This window comes from Centroberyx affinis, unplaced genomic scaffold, assembly GCF_046629955.1.
Source record: "Centroberyx affinis isolate AG114_WGS23_722 - 3 ecotype Tasmania unplaced genomic scaffold, CSIRO-AGI_Caff_v1 ptg001434l_1, whole genome shotgun sequence".
NCBI classification, from domain to species: Eukaryota; Metazoa; Chordata; class Actinopteri; order Beryciformes; family Berycidae; genus Centroberyx; species Centroberyx affinis.
This window is the reverse complement of record NW_027279909.1, coordinates 410001-428769: the sequence shown is the minus strand read 5'-3', so window position 1 is coordinate 428769 and position 18769 is coordinate 410001. Positions and strand designations below refer to the sequence as shown.

At 43.8% G+C, this 18769-nt stretch overlaps 1 protein-coding gene across 1 annotated transcript; it reads right to left on the bottom strand.

The window, feature by feature from the left end:
- Nucleotides 1–2574: 2574 nt before the first annotated feature.
- On the bottom strand, nucleotides 2575–15205 carry golga7bb (golgin A7 family, member Bb). The gene is made up of 5 exons (XM_071526624.1): nucleotides 15194–15205; nucleotides 9196–9321; nucleotides 7900–8052; nucleotides 3908–4009; nucleotides 2575–2661 (listed from the first exon to the last, which is right to left on the bottom strand). Exons 1-5 carry the CDS (start codon nucleotides 15203–15205, stop codon nucleotides 2575–2577), a joined length of 480 nt encoding a protein of 159 aa, XP_071382725.1.
- Between the last annotated feature and the right edge of the window lie 3564 nt (nucleotides 15206–18769).

Here is an 18769-nt window from a genome sequence, read left to right as displayed (position 1 = left end):
ACATACAACACTGAAAATGGAGGAAAAAATAAAGAAAGAAAAGAGTGTGGCAACAGAAATAAAATATATAGACACTAAAACACAGTTTTTAAAGAAGCACAGCCTTTGATGGACATTTGTGTGGGTGTGTTGTCTACTGGCAGCTACATTTTTCCTATAGGTACCTTCTGAGCATCTTTTGGCTTAACAACCTCCATACACACAAATTGCTCAGCTAGGATAAGCTAATTCCCACTAAGAGAGAGAGAGAATTATGCACCTCGAGCTGCATTTTCTTGTGTGTAGGAAGCACTGCAGCACAGTGAAGGAGGAGCTTCATTTACACCTTTTGTTCAATATAAAATTTTATAAATGTTTCAACGCTTAGAATCTTTAAACAAATGTAATTATTAAAAGTCATTTGAGTGACATTCAGAAGTTGAAGTTGCCTGTCCTCTGCCTGACCCTAGAGGGTGCTACAACTGTGTTTCACTGACAAAAAGAGAACGGCACATAAAACCATGATCAATTTTCTGATAACATGGAAAACTGAAAAATGAAGGATGGCAATGATGAAGAAGTCATTTGACAATGCATACATTTTAAATTTTAGATCTTAGACCATATGTATCAAAGTCTCTGTAAATTACTCTTGTTTTGTGGGGTATGCATGTCAAATACAGTACACCAAGTAAAACTCTTTAATTTACTGAGTGTTTTGCATTTTGTACAATAAACAACATAATCAGCATCTACTCTGCATTTCCATCTCTGTCCTACAGAAGCACTTAGTTACAGGCAGACTGAGAAAGGAGCAATTATGGCACTTTGAGTGGGCTGATTCTCCAACACACCAAAACTCACACACACACACACCCACACACACATACACACAAACACACACAAGGCCGTCATTAACACTCATACAGGCTTACAGACCTTCATTAAACAGCTGTAGTGTTAACAACACTCTCTGTGTCAGTTTTCTCTGAACCAAATCAGTCTGAGTAAACTTTATGCAGGCCTCATTTAGGGCAGTCTTAGAATGGTCTCCATAACAATTAGCAAACCACCTTTCATCTAATACTGGGTAAGACTGGGACACACACACACACATGCACATACACACACAGGCACAGATCCACGCACCACACACCAGATACACACAAACAGAGCAACCAGCATGGTCTTACAGGGCCTGGGTTTGCTTGCGTTCCCAATGAGCTGAGACCACAGAGAATATTGTCTGGCTAGGTCAGCTCCACGTCTGCCAGAATCTGTGTGTATGTGTGTGTTGTGTGTTATGTGGTGTGTGTGTGTGTGTGTGTGTGTGTGTGTGTGTGTGTGTGTGTGCACAGGAATGCATGGCCAGTGGCCACAGGTGTGTGTATATTGGGGTGTGCATGTGTGTGCATGTACTCTCTGTGTGTTTATGTGTGTTTGTGTACTAGTGTGTGCGTGCGTCTCTATGCATGCTTGTGAATGTGTGTGTGTGTGTGTGCGTGCATGAGAGAGAGAGAGAGAGAGAGAGAGAGAGAGAGAGGGAGAGTGAGTGAGTGTCTCTGTGTGTGTGTGTGTGTGTGCATGAGAGCATGAGAGAGAGAGAGATAGAGAGAGCGAGAGTGAGAGTGTCTCTGTGTGTGTGTGTGTGTGCGTGTGTCTGTGTGTGTGTGTGTGTGTGTGTGTGTGTGTGTGTGTGTGTGCGTATGTGTGCATATGTGTATGTGTGTGTGTGTGTGTATGTGTGTGTGTAGGGCTGTGACCTACAGCTGTGATGTGGATCACCAGTATCCAGTGCTGTGAATGAGAAGGATAAATAATCCAAGGTGCTCTCTGTTCGCTGTTTGATATTGAAGCCAAATGCATGTGAACAGAGCATAGAACCAAGCAGTCCCACAGCAGGCCCAATTTGCCAGCATTCAAAGCGGCTTGACCCCAACCGCCCGACATGAATGCAATCATTCAGCAAGACTTGAGAACACTGGATCTCCCAGGAGGCCGGTAGTTTTCCTCCCTCCAGATTTCAAAGCTGCCTCACAGGCCTGGGACTACATGCAGCATGGCCAGCATGTCAGCAGATAGACATAGTGACAGTGACCCCCCCAAAAACAATCAAGTGTTGAAGTCCAGTCTAATCAGGGGGTAAGCCTGCTGAATCAGCTGCAACACAGAGAGTGTCTGACTCATGGAAACAGACATTGAGATGGAATGAGAGAATAGGTGAATGGAAAAATTGGAACAAAAGAAATTATGATGATTATTTTGGTTTGGGTAACTCTGGAAGAGTGAAGGATATTCACTCACGGACACTCTGGACGCTGGCTTGTATACGTGACTTACTGCCTAAATGTGGGTTCTGTTGCATTTGCGTTTGTTCTGTTGTGTATCCGGTGTGTTTGTGTATGCCAGCTCCTGTTCTCGAGGTGGTACGTCACAGGCCTCAGCAGGGAGAGTGTTAAGATGCTGTGGATCTCTTCGCCTCTCTCTCCGCTTGTCTTAGAACCTGGTGCTCTCATGTTTCAGCATGCGGATGTTGGTGAGCGTCCCGCTGCCCCGGTGGTGGTGGTACCCGTAGCCCTGGCGCTGCCCCTCCAGTCACCGGGCGCTGCTGCCCGCCGACGACACGCTGCTGCTGGGACTGGAGCTGCCCGAGCCCCGGTCCTCAAACACACTGATCTCTATCTGAGGACAGGAAGGACGTCAAGGATCGTCAATAATAATGATGGAGAGATTAGTACGATATAGGGATAAAGTGATCATCCTATAATTAAGAGGTTGCAGTTTCATTCCCTGCAACTGCCAACATTGTGTCCATCAACAGCCATGTGTCCTGATGTGACCGAACCCCCAACCTGCTCTCTCATTGTTAGTTGCACCCAAAATGGCCATATAAGTCTGATGTGTCCCAACATGATAAGTGTCATACCATATTTTAGCAAACCTGGGTCCCAAAGAAAGACTTAATTTGGTCCAAAGGATAAATAAAGTAAGAAGCTCAGGCTTAGAGATCATGCAAACATCAAAACAAAACAAAATGATACAAGTGGGTCACATTCTAAGCTGCCATGAGAATGCGGTCTCTAGCTGGTCTTCGCTCTATCTCAAACAGAGGCCATATTGTATAGGAGTGTATTGACTAATAAGTGTAGGTAATAAGTTGGCCCTGTGTGTTGGAGCCTGTTCCTTCAGCCAGTCTGAGCCAGCTACAGAAAGCCAGGCCTGTGTGATGGTCTAGTGGACACATTCTCTCTCTCTCCTCCTGCCTTTTAACTGCACAAGGAACTGTACTGGGATTACTCCGATTGACAGAGAGAGACGTGCCTCTGGCCACTTCTGAAAACACTGTAACACAAACATAAGATGGGGCGCCTCAGTAGGTTCCAACCTTGTGATTTTTGAAGATTATTTTGGAGCATTTCTGCTTTATAGCAGCAAGAGGGAAGATGGAAGCTAAAGAATAGATGACTTGAGATGTCCACATGAGCAACTCACAACTGTGAACTCACAACATCGCAAGCACATACAGTATGCGCCTTAGGCTGCCGATTCACCAGATTTTACATTTCTTTATCTATAGGGAAAGTTGACTGAGCATGCATGCTTTTTTTCAGCACTGCCCTGCTTCACATCCATGCCTGGAAGCTTCCCAGTACAACCATAGTTGGCCACTGAGCAGCTCATCTGCAGTAGTTGGGGGTTAAGTGTCTTGTTCAATTGCACCTCAATGGTATTTTATGAGGATTTAATGAGGAAGAGGAGAGTGTTTCTAATTCATATTTCCAACTCAGATTTTGTTAGCTGTTCCAGGGATACAAACTGGTGAACTTCAACAGACTTCTGACTGTCTCTGCCCAAGCCTTTACCCTCTACCTACTGTACATGTTGAACAATAGGACAGATCGAACAGCAGCAGATGAGTGGAGGATACAACCCTCATGCCTCGCTCTATGGGGTCTGTGAGGAGCAGGCCTCTGGGAGCGTAGATCTTCTCATTCTGCTCCTGGATGTAGCCCGATATCTTCTTCAGCACCTGGAACAGAACAGGGAGACAGAGAGGGGTTAGGGAGGGACAGAGGAATAATCCAGATTTGATTAGAACCATCAGAGGCATAATGAAAACCTAAAAAATGAACAGAATCTGTTGTGTATATGGTCTAGCAGCAACATAAGCTGAACAGACATTCCAACTGGATATCCATAACTGGCATATTACTTTTGAAAGAGCACTCTGTATTGCATGCAATAACCATATACTGTATCTAAAGAAAGGCGAAACCAGGACATGGCTGAAGCAACCTTAACCCCCTCCTGTCCTGTCTTGGGTGGAAGAAATGAAAAATGGAAGAAATGAGTTTGCAGTCCTTCTGTGCATAGTTAGCATACGGCATATGATACTGAATCTCCCGAGTCATTGCCTGTCTTTATTTTTCCTGAACATTATAATCTAAACTCAAAGTAATTCCATTATGCTCTAAGTACGGCAGTTATTTTTATACACGGTTCCAAGCTACTCATGTCAAGCAAGGCTGTATGAATTGAATTACTGAAATTGACGACTATGAGCTTTTCTCTGTTTGAAGTTTTCCATTTGGAAGCTTTAGTTCCTAATTCCAAAGATGGCTCTCTCAGGCTAAATGTCATGGCTTGGTTAACTGTCGGGGCAATTTGGAAACACTCTAAAACGTGAGGCGGACAGTTTATTTAGATTGCACTGGCGCTATGCTTTTTCTCAATTTTGCAAGTGAGTATTGCATCAGCTGTGCAATAACCACAGAGCAGCAGTGGAGTGAAGCTAAGCGCTAAGTTAACTCCACGCCTTGGCACACGAATGCAAACATGCAGGCCTCTATGCGTTCACGTACGCATTACAAGTACACACACACACACACACACACACACACACATACAGTTTGCACATGCACACAGAGAACAGCAGAGTATGAGCGAGAGATGAGAAAACCTAAACACTTTTAAGTAGTCCCAGGTTGCTGCTGATAACAACCAAATGACTGCTGACGGATGGCCAGTCACGCTAAAAGGACAGCTATTAGCTAGAGTTGCATCATTAGTGGAGCTTATTCAGGCTTGGCTATGCATCCATGGACACCAACAATGCTGATGTGCCATGCCTCTCCTCAACTCTGCCTATCAATGTCAATCAACTGAGCCACGCTCCGTTGGACCTCATGTACACTCAGAAAGTTGTCAGCACTCTTCAAAAGAAGGTGTCACTTTCAACACATCTGTGTGTCTACGCTAAGACAGCAAACATTTGTGTTATTTTTCAACAGAACGTACACTATGTCACTATATCTTGTGCCAATATGTGTTTTTATTAACCTATGTTGTGTTGAAACCTAGCACGGATGGGTTTTGTCCCAAACTAGACAGAAATGTGTTAAAAATGACACATCCTTTTTGTGAGGTAACTAAAGGTCACGACAGTACTCAGGCTTGCGAGATTAAAACAATAGAGCACTGAGCAACACACTGAGCAACGCTCCTTTGGGATGTCCGAGGCCTGCTACAGCTGCAGGCACAGCTGCTAATGTAGTGACCCTGTTATTGGAGTGCTAAACCACAGAACAGTTACTAATACTTCTCTCTGTCTTCCCATTTGAAGAAGAGATTTTTTTGGCAGTGAAATGTCTGGAAAATGTTATCATGAATGGGGAGCAAACAAGAAAAGACATTCCTCTGTGAAAAGCCAAAGAGCAAGTAATCAAAAGGCAGCACTTTGCCCTGCTACGCTGCTTTAAATCTGTGTTTTTGTCTGTGCCAGAGAAACGTTTGAAACACAACAATATGTCACCTTGGGAGACACTGCTAAATGTAGTGGTGTATCTTGTGTGCGCTTAGTTTGTTCAGGCAGAAGGCGATCAATATTTGGCTAGGAACAATGCCGCAGACAATATGCCCACGACTTTCTTACAAACATACAAACTGTGTCTTTTGCCATAAACTCCATCAAAGCTTTACAGAATAAGCAGGGAGAGATGCAGAGAGAAGCCCTGACCAATAGGTTTATGGTGTCCCAGAAAAAAGGACAACAGAAGAAGCCAATCCTTTTACTGCTAGGGAGCTCTCAGGGCCACTCAATCCTCTTGAGCGTAACAATGTGACAGAGTCAAGACTCCAAGCTGTGTCTCTGTTGTACTGCCGTGTGTGTGACACCCCCTCTGGGAAAAGCTTTCTGAGCGTGTGTATATCCGCTAAGAAGCAAAGGTGTCACAGCCTGTTTCACATGTGTGCCATGAGTGTGTGTTCTTCTGCCATGTTGTTACATCCCCATGTATAAGTGCACAATTATGTGTTTGTGCATGTGTCTGTATATGCCCCATAAGTACAGATGAATGCACAGCCACATTTTCGTGAATAATGGAGGGAGAAAGAGGAAGAGACAGAGCGGGAGAGGGCACAGATTGTGAGTGAGGGACAGGTTTTTGAGTGCTTCTTGTGTGCACATGTATCTGTTCTGACATGCTGGGAGTAATCAGCGTCCTTTGATAGAGTGAGATGTGAGCATCAAGGGCCGTGGGTACTCCAGGGAATCTGCACACTGATCCATGCTCACTGGTGTGTGGCCTCTTATCAGCTGGAGCAGCACTCTTGCACATCCACATGTACACACACACACACACACACACCGTCAACTTGGGTGGGTATATTTGATCATCCACAGTCAAACCGTCATTCAGCCAGGATGATTTAGTAAATTGGGTAAATAAACAACTCTCCTTTGGGGCCGATAGCATCGCAGCATCTCCATGGAGCGGCACCCAGCTGACAGGGAGATGAAAGGAGCCCCGACTTGGCCATTTCTGCATGGCTTCAATACGCCAATGAGTCCTTTTGTGCTTCTTGGTCAGTTCCCAGTACCTCTGTATCGCTTTGATAAAGAAATGTTTACAAAGAGCAACAAGACTATGGAGATGAATGTTGTGGGTGACAGAGATCAGAGCAGAGGGGCATGCCGGGACTTCACGCCACTCTAGTTTCATCTGAAAAACCGGCAGATACACACATACAGATTAATCAAACGTACTGTGTGTGTCTGTGTGTGCATCTGTGTGTCCTTGTTCCGTCTCAGCGAGTGACAAGCAGCAACACAGCTGAGGAGAGGTTTAATCACCTGCCCTCTTCTCAAGATGTCCGGCTTGGCTGCGCTGAAGGTAAACGCCATGTTATTGTTGGCGTGCCGTGCCTTGCCCACCGGCACACAGGTGCAGGCTTTACAGCAGGCAGTCAGCAGGCAGAGGACGGACAGCTGAGGGGAACATTGTGTGAGCGCAGCACAGAGAGAGCGAACCAGATCGTATCTCATGTCTTTTTGGCTCTGCCGCTCTGTCTGAGTGTGTGTGAACGAGATTTGAACTGAATTTGTGTTTGCGTGTGTGAGAGAGTTGGGTTCCATCAAAATGGACAAATAAGGCAATAAATTTAAGTCTTGTTGATGGGCACTGGAGTCTGTAATATCCAGCTGCTTATGAATAAAAGTTTAACCATAGGGTGTAGATGAGCATCGCACAGTGGTGTTTTTCTAAAATGTTGGTTAGAATAAATATATTTATTCCTACAAAGATGCAATTTTCTGCACCCTGACAGGCTTCAGATCCATTCTATTACTTTAGTATCTTTAATAGTTAATATTTGTAGAAAACAGTGAGTTTCAGAGTTTAATGAAATACTATTGTGGGACTATAAAAAGCCTAGTTCACCTGCAGGAACAGCAGAATACTGAAGAATCATAAAAACACTTCAATATCTTTAATATTAGAGATATGGAAGCAATGGAAGCTTCTTGGTGTGCAGCAGAATACTTTCATCTGTGTACAGATAAACCATTACCTATGTCCGGTGCTGAGGTATATGGCCACGCTGTGTGTTAGCATTTACTGCAGGTGTGTCCAGGTTCATTACCTTCTCATAGCGCGTCTCCATGCAGAGGAAGACGATGTAAGCTGTGGCACAAGCCAGACATCCCTCCAGGTACGACTGGCCTCCGATCTTCTCTGCCTCCGCATAATAAGAGTTCAGGGTCTTCACTGTCTCCTCAAACAAGGTCCGCTCGATCTACTTACATACACAAACAAACATACAGATACAGATACGGAGGCATGCACGCACCATAAGGACTGCGACAGTGAAGAAGTGTTTTAACAACACTGTGGGAGCAAGCTGTTCAGCTATGAAATGGCCTGCCAGATATACCCCCCACCACCAGCTGCATTCTGTTCACCCAACATACTCTTGCTTTTTAAACCATTTAGAGACACAATTGCAGAATTTGAGGCTAATGTGGAAAAAAAAGACTCAGAGTTTTGACAGTAAAGACAAGTGGTTGGAGCATCTGACAGAGAACATTTACAGTGAAGTGATGCAGATTTACAAAATGTCTGCTAATGGTCACCTTACACTGTCTCCTGCGTTTCTCTCTGTGTCTATGTTTCTCTATCTCTCTCTCTCTCTCACACACACACACACACACACACTCTCTCTCTCTCTCTCTCTCTCTCTCTCTCTTTGGACTGTCTGCTTCAGACGCTAATTATGAGACAGGTCTAAAATAATACCTCCCCTTCACACTATTCACAGATGCTAATGCCCATGTGCACCACCAATACACAGAACACCATCTTGTCTCTGATGTAAGCGAAGCGTGAAAAAAAAACTATAAGGCTGCAGCACTTCTTCCTAAGCTGTGCCTTTCCTCTGAGTTTTAATATGAGCTGTGACCCTCTCTATTCTACTTCTGTCCGTTGATCTGGAACTGCAGGATATTAGAGGCCGTGCTGCAAAGCTCTGTATCCATCTCTAGAGGGTGGGAAGGACATCTTGCAATGTCATCATACTTTATCATTATGTCTGATGTTCTTTTGGATTCCAGACTTCTAATCTATGATATTAGTGATTAAAATGACTGGATTGGTTACTAGGCTCAACTCAGAAGTTCACTCTATCTCCCCCACACCCTGATTTTGTGTTCGCACATGTGCATGTATGTGTATGTGTCTGTATTGGTTTTTGTGTGTGTGTATGTGAGTGCACGACTGTGTGTACGCGCACGTGCGTGTGCACCACGCGAGTGAGATGCATGAGCCTATATCCATCATTCAACTGTGTGCTGTCAGCCAGCCTGCACCTACTTAGTGACCTTATCAAGCCCATCACTCTTCCTGTGTGTGTGTGTGTGTGTGTGTGTGTGTGTGCTCTCACCCTGCTGTCCAGCTCTGAGGGGAACTTGGTCTGGAAGCGGCAGACGGTTCCTTCACTGTAGTCTCTCTGTACGAACACCTTAGTGGCTAGAGATGCGCTGTGCCTCAGCTCCTGGAGGTTATGGAACTACACACACACACAATGGGGGAGAGAAAAAAACACTATCTCAACTATCTCAAAGTCAAGCTCTCTACTTTGAAGTCCTACCCACTTGTTCACAGCAGCCAACTTAAACAAGGACCGTAGTTATATAAAGATATCTAATATTTCCCGCCAGCTCCGTGTGGTATTTTCTAGTAGACAACACAGGTGCAAGTGGGCTGGACAGAGAGTAGAGTACTACATTACTCTGTCAACAACAGTGCAAGCTCTCACTGCATTCCTCCTGCATCAATAGGCCCAATTGCAGTAATAGCCAACACTTTGAAAGGCTCCCCTTTACAGCACATTTGTGCTGAGTGGTGTGTTTTACACCCAAACAGTCATCCCCTTGAGAAGCATACAGTAGTGGGCAAGTGGGCCAGTGTAAACTTGTTCCCTGCTGATCTGAATTACTCCCCTCAAGAGGACGGTAATTAGAGATACAGTAGGAGCAGGAGGGAGGGAGAGAGGGAGGAAGGAAAGGGGGGGGGGGGGTAAAAGGATAGAGTGAGAGAGACTGACATATGAGGTTTATATTGATTTTAGGGCCTCTAAAATCTTTATATGATGACTATATTTCACAAGAATGTGTTAAACATGATCCTCAGATTGTTTTCTCACTCTGATTTTTCTTTAAGTGCAAATGTTGGCTTTTAAATGCAATATTTACTAAGTATTATTCAACGGATATCACAAAGTCTGGCCAGCGGCTAAAGTGTAGCTATTATTGAAAGTAAGCAGGGTAATAGAGGCAGTATTTATGAGGTTACTTGCACATATGAACCCCACAGTTTCCATGTAAGCAGTCATAGAACAGTGCCAGCTTTTCAGCTCTATATAGCTTATATCACTCACAACCAAGAATAGCATCCAAGCTGCTATTTTCATCTGCAAACACGCCAAAATCATCCCACAGCCACTAGATCTTTCTGTCTAGCTAGAGCTTTTAATATCGTCCTTTCTGCCTTCTCTGTCTTTCTAGCCCTCCCTCCCTCTGTCCCTTCCTTCTCCCATCTCTCTCTCTCTCTCTCTATCTTCAGGCCATCATGATGAACAACAAGTCACTCTATTAATAGAAGCAATTATCAGCACAAGATTGAGCATAATTTATCAAAGCAAGATTCATTTGGCCCAGCATCAGCTTCATTAAGATAACACAGGCCCTCTGTTTGTGTCTGTTTGTGTGCGTGCATATGTGCATGAATGTAGGAGTGTGTGTGTGTGTGTGTGTGTGTGTGTGTGTGTGTGTGTGTCCATATTAAACCCAGCCAGACAGTCCTATGGCCTCTGGCTCTTGTACTGTGTATCGCATCGCCGTGCTTTTCATGGGAAGAGGAATCGGAGCATTACGTCCAACTATGGCTCTGAATGACAAAACCCTGCCTACAACCTGATGACTTGTGTACAATACACAGCTGATGCCAACGCTTTAGCTGACTGAGGTTCTGGGAGCAATCTAGAGGCATCTGAATGAAATTGGCTGACTCGCCTTGCACTGTTAGATTCAGGCCAGTGGAACTTCAAAGCGTGTTTTGGCCTTTAATTGGCCCACTGACCTCTGCCTTACATCTCTGTGCGAGTTCACACACTAGTGTGGTGAGTTTGCTGTGGGAGAGAAGCTGTTTCTATCTCAATGCAGCTGAGCCAAGCAGGCAGAAGGCAGAGACACATGCTTGGAGGGATGATGCATCGTTGCATTGTGCTGCGAGTAAAAAAAAATTACACTGATTGGCCTAATGGAGATGCTGAGATAAAAGGTCAAAACTCAAACATGATAACTCAGGCACCAGGATTCCAATGTTAGCCTGATGGGGGGAAGGGGGGGGGGGGGGATTAAAGCTCAAAATTTCTATCTCTGAAAGGCCATAACAGCTACACCACTGGCACTATATTGACAAAATCTGGAGACACGATGCATCTTGTTACTGATTGACCCAAGGAGCGCCTGGATCATTGGTGGAGAACTACGTTTCACTTGTTTATCTAAGTCAGATACAGTCACACAGCCACATACACACACAGACACACAAACTCAAGCAAGCATGTACCTACCAAATCAAACACACACTCACATGTGTGCATGCAGCACGCACACACTTGTGCGCAAACTCATTCACATTTGCAGATGCCGTTAAGAATATAAATGCTGATTTTAACATCCTTTTCACTGCTCCTTGCCAGAGGGAGGAGTGAACACACTTGTTGTACTCACTCCCATCAGATATCTATTGCTCTGCAGTTTAACATCCATTCTTCTTTCCTCTCCCTTCACACTGTGGTTATCTCTTCAGCACCGTGGATCTTTCCCCAACTGCACCCTGATAAAACCAGAGACTTGTTCATGTTATAGTAACTATTGTCAAAGTCCTCCAACTGTCTATTCTGCATTACTGCAAAACTGATTTCTCTGGTGAGTTGGTGTACCGGTGCAGACAGAGAGTGTAGCATGCATATGAAAAGTGGTACTTCAATGAAGACTACGTCTGCGTGGCCCTGTCTGTGACCATGTAAGCCTGAATATCCCTCTTGAACAAAAAGGGTCCTCAGTTGACTTACTGCTAGATGTTTACTTTCCTGTGTGGGAGATCAGGGTTCAAATCCAGTCTATTCTTGTGTCTAAATATAGAACACAAGCAGACAGCAATGTTAAAGTGTCACACTAAACATACAGGGCTTTATTAAGAGCCTCTGCATTGTGCTGCACTGTCTGACTTACCCTTCCTCCCACACTTCTTTGCACATTGATTAAACCCTGAAGTGAAGTGATATAAACACAGTGGAAGTAAAATACAATGATAAACAGATGGAAGACAGAAAAAGTACTGATTTGTGCAAGTGAGATAAAACAAGGCAAAGTAAATAACAAAACAAAAACAAAAAAATGGTGGGAAATGGTAGAACAAGATGCCCAAAATGGCAAGTTAGAGTAATAATCAGCAATATTTTCATATAAATAAATGTCAGTTTTTGCTGCTCTCTATAACCAATTAGTTCATAAAAGCCTTTATATTTTCTTTTCTATACACTCGGTGTTGAGTAGGTCTTTCCTGGGTAAAATACTCTGGTGCACAGGAAGTGATGCGCTTTACGGCAACAGCAACAGCGGTTTGTTTGGAATAAGAAGCAGAACTGGGTTAGCATGAGCAGCGATAGTCACCTTGGCTGAACAAAGAATGAATGCCACCTGCAGAAACTCAAACAGACTGCAAAAACACAACAGCAATGACCGCTTAGCACCAAGGATGTTGCTAAAATAGAAAAATATGAGGATCTTACTGATTGGCACTTTAAACTCTTGTGCCCTCTCCATCGTCCCCCTCCAGCCCCCTCCCCCTCTCTGTGTTTTTTCCCAGCTTGGGTCTGTTGGTTTGTGTGGCTCTCATTGCAGTGACATGTTTCCTAGTTTAGTCACTCCAACTTGAGGAACGCTCAGCGACAGCATGGGTGAGCGCTGCCAGTGGGCAGACAGTACAAAGGGCACACACAAACAGAAATACACACACACACACACACACACACACACAGTGAGAGTTAGACTTCTCTCTCCCTTCTGATAGCTCCTTCAACGTTTTCCTCCTCCTTGCTTTCAGCTCTTTTCATCCCTTCATGATTTAACTGGTTTCCTGCAGTCGAGAGCAGAATTGTTCCTGTTTAGTGCCAAGCTGGGCGAGCCTGAGGTCTATAAATCATTGAAGTTTAGACAGTGACGACAAAACAGTAAAATTTCCTTGACAACTAGGTGGAGGATTGCTGACTGCGGGACCAAAGCTGGGAGCAGAGCTCGTTTTCGAAGAAGGTGGGACGTTGTTTCAGTAGAAGCCTGGTCCTGTGCCAGCCTGAGAGATGATTACTGTACTTCAACAAATTGTTCCTTAACATTGTAATTCTCAAGCCAGGGCTTGCCTACAGAGTGGGAGCTGGATCTGGCAGTAGTGGCCTTGGTGGGTCCAGAGACTATCCATGCAGCACAGTCTGTAATATACACACTATGTGTTGATGGAACTCACTCACTTAACCTGGTGATTTACTGGCTTGGCATGCAGTATATCTCACAGTAGAGTTCTGGATAAGAAGTGAAGAGAGAGACAGACAGATAAAGACTGGAAGAGAGAGGGAGAGGGAGAGAGAGAGACAGAGAGAGACTATGAGGTAAACGGCGCTGTTCATCTGAGACTCCAATCACTGATGGTTACAAACTGCAGCAGCCTGTTCACATTAAATATGTCATGGATAATTGATGGGACTTGGACACAAAATCTGTCCTGGTTGTACGTATGTGTTCGTGAGTGTGTGCGTGCATGCATGTATACACGCGTTGTGTATGTACGTGTGTGTATATGTGCATCCCTGTGTGTGTGTGTGTGTGTGTGTGTGTGTGTGTGTGTGTGTGTGTGTGTGTGTAATTGATGGGCTTGGACAGGGATACTGGCGGACCACCAGAGGAAATCAGTGCCGCTCTGCCATCGTCTTGCAGGCCCAGAAAAACACAACCATCAATCCTGACAGCAGAGGGATTACTGTGCACTGCGTCTTCACCTGCAGCATCATCATGCTTGAATTACAGGTTCACCGACTCATAAATGACATAAAGGTTTCAGGTGTATTCAAACACCCAAATGCACATGGACACACACACTTAGACACACACACACACACAGGCACACACTGCATAGCAAGAGTGCAGGCTGTTCTCAGCTGAAGGCTATTATCAGTCCCAAAGTTACACTAAAGTAATGGCTGTCTTCGCTAGCGTGGCCATTATTATGATAACCAAGGCAGCCATCTCTTCAACATTATGGTGACATCACCAAGGACAGAGAGAGAGAGAGAGAGAGAGAGAGAGAGGAAGAATGTGCTGCTGGCCTCAGCGCTACCAGGCATTACAGAGGCTAAAAATACATCGGCAAGGGCTGTTGATGCTGTTAGGGATGACTAGTTGTTATAGTTGACATAGCCTGTTACTTCCTATCAAAACTGTTTCTGTCACTGGCCCTCTGTGGCATCTGGTATGAGCTGCTGATCATGCCAGCCACATTTGTTTATTAGAGGCATGAAGGGAGCAAGACACTGGAGGGAACCGTGGGGAGGGAAGTGTCAATATCTGGCACATTTAAAATGCAAGCAAAAATGACATTGGGTCTAATGAACCCTTGTCGAGCCAAGACATTGCCAAATATGACAATATAAGAGAGAGAGAGAGAGAGACAGTGTGTGTGTGTGTGTGTGCGTGTGTGTGTGTGTGTGTGTGTGTGTGAGAGAGAGAGAGAGAGAGAGAGAGAGAGAGAGAGAGAGAGAGACTCTGTCCCTGTCCATGGTGCTGACTGCTCCATCACCACATCACGACTTTCACCAACCTCCTGCGGGCTCTGCGCCTACTGTGAGCTCTACCGGAATCAGCTGGGTTTCAGTTACAAAAAATAAATGGATTCCCCCAAAAAAAAAAAAAAAAAAAGAACGAGCTTTATCAGTTCATTTATTCTCTGAGGCTTTCTTTGTGGTATTAGAGAATTAATAAAAACAACAGTGATGGAAATGAGTGAAACAGGAGCTCTTCAATGCGCTGTCTGCTCTAAAATATCTGGGTGTGTGAGGATAACGCTACGTGGTTCTCGACTTTATACGTATAATTAGCCAGGTGTCTATTATTAAGGCAATTTTCTAGTCGGTTGATTTGATCTAAGGCAAGATTCACCCGCGCCGCGACAAGCAAGACAACAAGCAAGCAAGACAATCTGCAAGGCTGTATCTTTCAACCTGCATCTCTTATAAATGTAAATCCAAACGGAGAGACAGAATTGTTTCTCGGGTATTGTTCAAAGAAGGCTGGGAAAGGTGGTGGAAGAGTCTAATTTCTTACCTCTGTCGCCATATTGCAGTAAGACGCTGCAGGATCTGTCCCGTGCTGAAAACGGTGAAGGAATCGTTTGCCTGTGTTGTGTGGGACAACGCGACTGGAGCTTCGCAGGAGGGCGGTACGCACCAGCGTGTGTGTGTGTGTGTGTGTGTGTGTGTGTGTGTGTGTGTGCGTGCGTGCGTGCGTGTGTGTGTGTGTGTGAGAGAGAGAGAGAGAGAGAGAGAGAGAGGAGGGGGAAGAGATATGCTAATTACAGAAGAATTTCTAATAATGCATAAATCGAGAATAATTTGCTCTCAGCTTCATTCCACAAGGTCAGTCTTTTAAAAAGACGTTATTAAATACGTGTATTTGGGTTAGTGTTTCTTTTTATGCCTAGTTTTTAGAGGGTTATTAATAATTTCATTGATTATCAATAATTCAAATAAAGTGCCTTAGTTCCCCCCCTCTCAATCTGCAGTCAACAACAACAAGGCACATCTTCCTCGTTTGCCCTGAAAACTCAGCCAGGCAAACACACTGCATCAGGATGGGCGACTAGAAGGAGAGATCAGTGGACTAACACAGCTCAACCTATTAAGGTCCTATAAGCAAGCAGAAATAATGAAATATTATGATCAAATACATGTTAATGTCCAATCCTTTACAACAACGAACCATATTAATGATATAAGTTTTAGAAAGGCAGTAATAAACTACTGTCTATACAATGCAATATTCTATACTATAGAATTATTATAGTGATACTATAGGAGATAAAAAAAATACCATGAAGTACAATGAGGTCATTTTAAACTCACTATAGAGATACATACACTCTCCATAAGAATATTACAGTGTTTTTTGTGTTAGGGATGCATCGCTGGCTGCTGCCTGTGTTTCTGAGGCTCTACTAAAATTACAGTTGTTGTTTAAATTGAAGCCTGTTGTCATAATTATATAGTGAGTCACTGAGTGGCTACTGCAGCCAGCGCAGCTACAGTACAATAGCCGTCCTACTGAGGCAGAGTGGGTCAGGAGTGGACATGCTGGGTTGAGTCATAGCCCATATGTTTAATTCACTACCATTACCATTAGAAAGCGCTTGCATTAAACATTCATCAGATTACTTCAGAGCTGCTTGAATGTAGGATATGGCCACTTTTATTCCTTTCATGGGCAGCGAATTCCTCCAGTTCACAAATAGATGAAGGTCTGATTTTTACAACACTATGGTGGTTTGAGTTTTTTAGAAGAAACACAGTGTGACAGGAAGATTAAAGCTAATGTTTTTTTTTTCTGTTCTTGACACTTGCAAGGAGGCACAGGAAGTTTGTTCTTTGTTGTTTTAAAAAAAGACACCTAAAGAACAGGAGGTGAAACCACTTTGATGATACTATTTTGGGTAAAAAACTAATTTGCTTTTTTCTCATCTGACATCGTGAGTCATGGCATGTGCTGAAATTAGGCATTTACTCACTTATCACTACGCTATCCACTCCCCGAGGTATGCTTAGATCAGCCTCCTGGCAAAGACGCACACACACACACACGCGCGCGCGCGCACGCACACACACATACAAACGAATCCACAAAGACACATATATTTCCAATCAGCAGCATCCAACTATTATGAATGGAAACAGAATCCAAAAATAGAATGAAAGAGCATCAACAAAATGAGAACTATGCAGAACTAACGTTATTTGCCAGGATCCTGCTGCTTCCTCCAGATTGCCTGAAAAGATGCGTATCTAATCACACTCTGGCACACATTCCTTTGGGGTGTGTGTGTGTGTGTGTGTGTGTGTGTGTGTGTGTGTGTGTGTGTATGTGAGTGTGTGGACCGGCCCTCCAGCATCCTCCAGCATATTTTCTCCTCGTGCATGGGCATTCACTCACACACACACACTGCAGTGCTACTTACTGTAGGTGACATTGCATCACATAGGCACAGGTATGGGCATCACACAGGCCCATATTGTGTTTTGTTAAGGGAGAAACCTAAACCTACTATTACAAGTCATGTGATTAAGATTCATTACATACAGTATGTGTACAGAATGTGTAGTAAGTGGAAACCAGCTGAAACAGGAGGTGAAATATAGAGCAGCAGTGTGACAAAGGAGCAAGGCAAGGCAGCCTGAGGTTTGTGGTTGTGCTTTAGCGCATCAAGGACACCAAATGTAGCACACATTATGGCCATGGACCTCCATTTGATGAGATTTTGTGTCTTGGACCCAAATCTGAGAATATTTTTATTGTTAGATATGATTTTGTCCAGAATTCTATGACTATCTGCATTTAGGTAGAGAGATAACAGTGAAACTATGATCAAAATAGTTATTCTTCTACATTCTCTAATTGTGTTAACTTCTTGTAAATGAAAAAATGGCAAAGTGTAACATTTCATCTTTTTGCTGGGGACCCCTGGACCCAAGGACCCCTGGTCGTCCCCGGTCCCCAGGTTGAGAACCACTGCTATAGCCCACAGTTCTGTGTTAGCAGGAAATACTCCTCTTATTAATGACAAGCAAATGAAAGGCCTTCGGAGGCTTGGAGGCACAGTTCTTGCTAGGGACTGACACAGAAAACACTGTGTGTGTGTGTGTGTGTGTGTGTGTGTGTGTGTGTGTGTGTGTGTGTGGAGGGGTGTGGAGGGGTGTAAGGGTATTCGTACGGTACAGATTGACACAGATGTGTTATTTTTACATTTGGTCACAGTTTGAGTGAGATTGGAAAGATATTGGATATTAGGTTTTGGTTTTGGATTGATTGTCTTTTGGGTTACCAGCGGATGTGAGCGCACTGAAGAAAATTGCTAGGTTGTTACGGTCAAATTTCCATCATGGTTGAATGTATGCATTCCCGTTCATATTGAGGATGTAACGCAAGATGATGCATTCAGAAAACATCTCATTCTGGTCTACAAATGTGTCCGAATCTGCACTTCAGCAGAAAATAATAACCTCGCCGCAGTCCTAAATTATCATAATAAAACACATGCTTGTACACACACACACACACACACACACACACAGAGAGAGAGAGAGACACACACAAATATTGCCTTATTTCACATCTCATAGTTCATGAAATATTTATCTCAGCAAAATATTCATGGTTTCCGCTTCACTCCCAAAATGCCAGTTTCTATTTGAAGCTGGTGCTGTGAAATGTTAAAGATGGTGATATTGACTCAGCGATGAAAAGAAAAAAAAGACTAGCTATGACTGCGGTTTCTTTGCTCTTGTGTCCTTAAGACTTCAAATGTTACATTATTGTTAAGTATTTTCTCAGTGTTTCTCGGTTAATGTGGTTTTGACTTTGCAGTTAAATCGAATCATCACCTGTGCTGTGGAAGAGTGTGCAGCTTAGAGTCAATGAGCTTCATTTAGTAACTCTGAATTTATACTTTCTTCCATCGTTCAGTAATTTCAGAAATTTCAAAGAAGATGGAAATGATATTTACACCATTCATATCTTCGATAATTACAGAAATGTGTTTTAGCTTTTGATATATCACAGAAATTCATCGTAAAAAACAAAATCAACAGCCCACGGATTTTGGGATCAATTTTTCATATTTTAGAACTCTGG